Source organism: Scyliorhinus torazame, chromosome 16 (genome assembly GCF_047496885.1).
Source record: "Scyliorhinus torazame isolate Kashiwa2021f chromosome 16, sScyTor2.1, whole genome shotgun sequence".
Taxonomy (NCBI): domain Eukaryota; kingdom Metazoa; phylum Chordata; class Chondrichthyes; order Carcharhiniformes; family Scyliorhinidae; genus Scyliorhinus; species Scyliorhinus torazame.
Window position 1 is genome coordinate 196,045,447 of NC_092722.1, and position 7,769 is coordinate 196,053,215.

General features: G+C 48.3%; 1 protein-coding gene across 2 annotated transcripts; it reads left to right on the forward strand.

Moving 5' to 3' along the window:
• The first annotated feature begins 4,976 nt into the window (after nucleotides 1–4,976).
• On the forward strand, nucleotides 4,977–7,535 carry lbx1b (ladybird homeobox 1b). Of its 2 annotated transcripts, none has more exons than XM_072477708.1 (2): nucleotides 4,977–5,621; nucleotides 6,268–7,535. In XM_072477708.1, exons 1-2 carry the CDS (start codon nucleotides 5,276–5,278, stop codon nucleotides 6,774–6,776), a joined length of 855 nt encoding a protein of 284 aa, XP_072333809.1. In that variant the 5' UTR covers nucleotides 4,977–5,275; the 3' UTR covers nucleotides 6,777–7,535. The 2 variants fall into 2 exon arrangements, with proteins under 2 accessions (XP_072333809.1, XP_072333810.1); XM_072477709.1 differs by having other exon boundaries at nucleotides 6,283–7,535.
• Nucleotides 7,536–7,769: the final 234 nt, after the last annotated feature.

Sequence of the window (7,769 nt, forward strand, 5' to 3'; positions counted from 1 at the left end):
ACAGGCACACTCACACACACACGCCCTCACACACAGACACACACACACAGGCACACTCACACACACTCCCTCACACACACACACTCCCTCACACACACACACTCCCTCACACACAGGCACACTCACACACACTCTCACTCACACACACTCCCTTACACACAGAGACACACACGCAGGCACAGTCACACACAGGTACACTCAAACACACACACTCACACAAACTCACACACACTCACTCACACACACACACCCTCACACACACACAATCCCTCACACACATCACACACATGAACACTCATACACACTGACACACACTCACTCACACACAGGCACACTCAAACACACTCCCTCACACACAGACACACACACATAGGCCCACTCACACACACTCACACACATTCACTCACACACCTTCACACTCTCACGCACTCACGCACCCTCACTCACACACACACAATCCCTCACACTCACACATTCCCTCACACACACACACAGGCACATTCACACACACTCATGACACACACACTCCCTCATACACAGACACACACACACACAGGTACACTCACACACAGGCACACTCACACACACTCACACACACTCATGCACACTCGCTCACACACACTCGCTCACACAAACACTCTCCCTCAGGCACACTCACACACACTCACACACTGCCTCACACACAGACACACACACACAGGTACACTCACACACACTCACACACACACACTCCCTCACACACAGACACACACACAGGCACACTCACACACAGGCACGCGCACACACACTCATGCTCACACACACACTCACACACGCACACTCACACACACTCACACACACTCACTCACATACACGCACTCACACACAGGCACACTCACACACACTCACACTCACACACACTCCCTCACTCATACACACTCACACTCACACACACTCACTCACATACACGCACTCACACACAGGCACACTCACACACATTCACACTCACACACACTCCCTCACACACACACACTCCCTCACACACACACACTCCCTCACACACAGGCACACTCACACACACTCTCACTCACACACACTCCCTCACACACAGACACACACACACAGGCACACTCACACACACTCCCTCACACACACACACTCCCTCACACACACACACTCCCTCACACACAGGCACACTCACACACACTCTCACTCACACACACTCCCTCACACACAGAGACACACACGCAGGCACAGTCACACACACTCACACTCACACATACTCACTCCCACACACACTCCCCCCACACACACACTCACTCACACACACTCACTCACACTCACACTCACACTCACACACACTCACATACACTCGCTCACACACACTCACTCACACACAGGAACACTCACACACACTCCCTCACACACAGACACACACACAGGCACACTCACATAGGCACACTCACACACACTCACACTCACACATACTCACTCCCCACCCAATTCCCCCCACACACACACTCCCTCACACACACTCACACACACTCCCTCACACACAGACACACACACACACAGGCACACTCACACACAGACACACACACAGGCACACTCACACAGGCACACTCACACACACTCACACATACTCACTCCCCACACAATTCCCCCCACACACACACTCCCTCACACACACTCACACACATTCACTCACACGCACTCACACTCACACACACTCACTCACACACACACTCCCTCAGACTCACTCACTCCCTCGCACACAGACACACACACAGACACACTCACACAGACTCAAACACACTCACGCACACACACACTTCCTCACACACAGACAGACACACACACAGGCACACTCACACATAGGCACACTAGACACATTCACACACACACTAACTCACACACACTCCCTTACACACACACACACTCCCTCACACACACACACACACACTCACACACACTCACACTCATACACACTCACTCACTCACACACAGGCACACTCACACACACTCACACACACTCACTCACACTCACTCACACACACTCACTCGCTCACACACAGGCACACTCACACACTCACTCACACACACTCACACACAGGCACACATACACAGGCACACTCACACACACTCACACACATTCACACACACACACACAGGCACACGCACACACATAGGCACACACACACGCACTCACACACACACATGCACTCACACAGATACATATGCACGCACACACACACAGGCACACAAATACACACACACTCACATGGACGCATAGACACATACACACTCACACATACACACACAGGCACACACACACTCTCACTCTCTCACAAACACACACACATACTCACATGCACAAACACATACACACAGACACACACACAGGCACTCACACTCACACACACACACAGCCACTCACACGCACTCACACTTACACACACTCATACTGGCACACACACTCACTCACACTGGCACACACACTGACACACACAGTCCCTTTCTCTGGAAATCAATGATTAAAACAAGCGTTAAGGCATTGGGATGAATTGATTGATAAATTGAGGTGTATTGTTTAGTGGTGTTGCAAAACACAGGCACACACACAAATACACACTCGCTCACACTCACACTCTCACACACACACATTCACACTCACTCACATACAGGCACACACACACACTCAAACTCAAACTCACACTCACTCACACACACTCACTCACACGCACTCAGTCACACACACTCACACACAGACACACTCACACACACTCACACTCTCACACACACACATTCACACTCACTCACACACAGGCACACACACACACTCAAACTCAAACTCACACACTCACTCACACACACACACTCACACACACTCAGTCACACACACTCACACACAGACACACTCACACACACTCACAATCACACACACTCGCTCACACACACACTCTCCCTCACACACACTCACACACACACACACTCGCTCACACACACACTCTCCCTCACACACACTCACACACACTCGCTCACACACACTCACACTCACTCACACGCACTCAGTCTCACACACACACAGGCACAATCACACACACAATCACACGCACTCACACACACTCCCTCACACACACACACTCAGATAAGTGCCACCCACCCATTACCATGTGAGGCAGTGGGATTTGAAATGCCTCCTGGAGAAATGGAAACCACCGTTTGAATGAAATGGGCGACATGGAATGTTGGCGAAAAGAACGGAAAATTTTCCATGTGTGTGCCAAACGTTTCTGAGCGGGAACGCGAGCAGTCCCTGAATTATGGGGATTTGATTCAGCAAATCGAATTGAAGGATGTTGATGTTGTGCCGGCCCGCTGCTCGCTAACAAAAGATTCATCAAAAATACATGTTTGGTTTTATATTCTGGGTCAGTGATGGAAGTCCAACATATTCGGGGTTAACCCGTGTCCCTGTTTCCCCCTCAGCCACTTTACTATTGGGTTTAATCGGATTCTACTCGATTGGCCTCGAAGTATCGAGAATTGCCCCACTAAATCCTCTCCAGATTTGTTCAGGTTCCACAATGAGAGGGTGTTTGTATTTATCAGCAATTTGCTGTGAATTTGAGGCAAGTATTTGGGGTTCGGGAAGCTGTGATTTCCGAAGAGTTTGTTCAGCCACCGAACGTCCAATTCGATTTCAATAAGATTAAAGAGAGGTTGCGAGAGAGAGAGACGGGTGTTAATATCGCAGCCACAAGCTCCACCTTCCAGCTCCAGAACTCTGTTTTTAATTAAAATGATTTATGCGGAATAATTCGAAATCCCATCAAAAGGAAAAAAATAATATGCACCCGAACGTGAGAAAATTAATTGGTGCTGGGCAGGATCCGGAGTATGTGTGGAGGGTAAGGAGGGATTCCTGCTCCGGCTCTGACAGACTCTCCCTGTAATTCACAAGCCCTGCTCCCTGTCCCAGTTTGATATATATCAATCAAAAACTACAATCTGACAACGTCAAGGCCGCTGCAAAGTGCACTTATTCGGTGGCAATCTTTAATTGCATTTTAATTCATGGAGCTACGAGTGTGACATGTTTGGAGAGTCAGGGAGGCTTGTGTTTTTGAATGTGTAAACTCCTCGGACTGGGTGTGTTGCTGGGAATCTCTGCTTCTGCCTGAGAACAGGTTGTGTTGGGAAACAGCTAGATAGAGGTGGGCACGATTTTTCTGCGGCCCTGGCTATTAAGCGTCGCCTGATCCGTTCTTTAACAATTCATCTCGCTCACCTTTGCTGATCAGGCGGCTGTTTAATGCCGATCGGTCGGGGATCGAATCGAACAATCGGCGGTACGAACGGCTAACTGGTATCTGTGCAAAATTTACATTTCATCCCCCATCTAACCCGCGTCAGATGCTTGTTAAACACCGACTGGGAATATTGAAAGGCAGAGAGAGAGAGAGACGGGAGTTGGAATGGAGAGCCTGGAAAATGACAACATTGACTGAAATGATCAGAAATTAAATCGGATCTTACCTCCCATAGCACAGCTCCACTCCGAATGGAGATGCAACAATATTACAACAGATTTCAAAAAATGAAAACTAGAAAATAAACCAACTTTGGGCATTTTCAATGATAAATATTGTTGGTGTCGAGTGTGTAACGAAACGAAGGCGGTTCAGTTGGAAAATCGGGTCCAAAAATAACTTATAATTAATATAGAAATATATATATGAACAAACAAACAAACTGGAATAGGATGACTAGTGTGGAAAGTGTTATAATTCAGAGCAGCCCCTCCTCCTCCTTCCCTGACTAGTAATTAATGGTGTTTTCAGATCACCAAAGCCCGCATTGGATAGAAAAGTGAGACAGCACAGGGAGAGAAAAGTGGCATTGCATATAATTGATTACCACCCAATCAACAATAACTTGTTAGCAATCGTCAATTGCCCCGTCTCTCCTCCTTCCTCACTCTAAAGAGAATATTATTCGCTTGTCTGCATACTTGATGTGACAGAGCAGGGCCAGAGCTTGCGGGAGAGACAGACACACACACACACACACACACACTGGGCTGGGGAGCGCGCCTGAATCTTGTGCGAATTTATCATTGATCGTCCCCGCTTCTGGTCGGGACATTCCCTCCCGCGGTTTGGCGGAAGGACAGACTGAGCTTCCTTGGAGACTGCGGCGGTGAAGTTGGACTGAACTTCCATTGTTTAGCTCTTCTATTTGGCGTGTGTGTGTGTCGGGTTCTGGTTGAGGACGGGGAGCGAGCTCTCCAAGAATGAGTTCCAAAGAAGAGGCCAGATCCTCCTCTGGCACCTTACATTCTTCAGTGGAGGAACGGCGGAGGAGCCCGCTTGACCACTTACCGCCCCCGGCCAACTCCAACAAGCCACTCACCCCCTTCAGCATCGAAGACATTCTCAACAAGCCCTCGGTGCGCAGGGGTTACACTCTGTGCGGAAGCAGCCACGTCCTGTCCCCGGCTGACAAACTCACACCTTCGGGTATCCCCCTGAGCAGTCGGCCTGGCATCCTGACCCAGACATCACCTCTCTGTGCCTTGGAGGAACTAGCCAGCAAAACTTTCAAAGGATTAGAAGTCAGTGTCTTGCAAGCGGCTGAAGGTGAGTTTCAATTTAAAAAAAAAACTTTCTAGACTGACCCCAGTGACAGGCATTTCAAAAAAATCCGATAGCTTCGAAATATCAAAGAGTGAGCGATCGGAGTGACCGATCCGCGGGGTAAACTGTGAGGGGGAACGAGACACTGAATTTGTTTTCCTCGTTGTACCAATCGCTCCACTTTGCCCTGCTCCTGTGTTACACAGGATGGACCTGGGCTGCTGCATTATTGCTGGACTCTCAATATAAATCCAATTGGAAAAGAATGAGCCAAAATATCCGGGTTAAAGTGAGAGAATGTTCCACATACAGCCTCCCATTTAAACTTTGCGGGTACAAAGATTAATTCCCCCGGGTGGGTATATTTTAATTTGTGACCGATATGGTTGGGGAAAGATGTGGAATTTAATTTAATCCAAGTGTTGGGTTTTTAAATATTGAAAAAAAATCCCTTGGAGTAATTAAAGACAGAGAGGAAAATTCATTATCTCGGGATGTTCAAAGGCCCTCCAGGAGCTGGGGAAGGGTCGGGGGGATGTTCTGCTGAATGTGCCTTGCCAATGAAATTGATTTTTTTTGTGTTACTGTGTGGGTTTTGTTTTGATTTGAAATGACCTTGAAATCCCTCTTGTTTCTCTATTCTAAAAAGGGTCTGTTTTAACAGGAAGGGATGGACTCACAATCTTTGGCCAGAGATCCACCCCGAAAAAGAGAAGGAAATCGCGGACCGCCTTCACCAACCACCAGATCTACGAGCTGGAGAAGCGCTTCTTGTACCAGAAGTACCTGTCCCCGGCCGACCGCGACCAGATCGCCCAGCAGCTAGGCCTGACCAACGCCCAGGTCATCACCTGGTTCCAGAATCGGCGGGCCAAGCTGAAAAGGGACCTGGAGGAGATGAAGGCGGACGTGGAGTCGGCCAAAAAGCTGGGCCCCACTGATCTGGACAAAATTAACGAACTGAACGATTTGGAACAGACTGCGGCGGAGCTCGGGAGTCAATCCCGGTCCCAGTCCCCCATCGCCATCGACAGTGTCCTCGCCAAGACGCCAGATGCCCACCTTGCCCCCTCATCACTGGCACTGGGGCACCAGCCCAGGAAAGACTATTCTGAAGAAGATGAGGAAGATGAAGAAGAGATTGACGTCGATGACTGATGTCCTTGGCTTTTGGCTTTTTCTTTTGTGACCTCACTCCTTCTCCCTATTTGTTCCTTTTTTAAAAAAAAAATCTAAACAAAATCTATGACAAAAAAAAACATTTAAAAGAGTTTCCGCATCGACTTTCTACAATGATCCAACTCTAAGCATGTTCGGCAATCTGCTCTGTGTCCCTCTAATTAGAAACGGGCTCAATTCGAGGGGGAAATGTCCCCACTTGTCCCTCCCCCCCCAAAAAGAAAAATAATTTAAAAAGCAATAATCAACGTTGAAAACTAAGAAACGATTGCACCGGGGTGGGAGGGGAGAGAGAGGGGGAGAGAGGAGGGGGGTTCATTGCCCTGGCCTCAGTCAGTCAGAGTCCTTGGCAAAGATTCGCTATTGAAAGCAGCTTTGGAAATATGGATGGCCCAGATTCTGAGTTTGGGAAGTGACTCGGGTTCAAACCCTCTTCAGGGCAGCAGTCCAGAGGCACTGGGGTTGTGATCAGCATTTTCCCGATGCCCCCACTCCCCCTCAATCTTTTGTCCTTTGATCCCAGCGAAAGGGTTTTGGTTCATTTGGGTTTTTTTTCCTTGTTGCATCGCATGTCGCAAATGTGCACGACGCTGTTATTTTTTAAAAAGGAAACGAAGAAATGACTGGACTTGTAACTTTCTCCTTTTTGTCTAACCATTCTCCAGACCATTTATTATACACCGATCTCAGAAATCCTGCCTCTTCAATATATCCTATTAAAACCTATTTTTGCGATTCCTTCCCTGTGGTTTGTGGATTTATTTCGAAATTTTAAAACAGAAATGAAACGAACCCCGGCAGCAAACGCCTGGCGCGTTGTGCAGGTGGATTTAACACCGAGGGCTGGGATATCTGTACATATTCACCCAGGGAGGATTATTGTGTGCACGACTTTCATTCCCCAGACACTGAGAGGGGTGTTCAGAGTTTTGTAATCGGGCATTTATTTTTATTTAATTTTTTTTTTTTGGG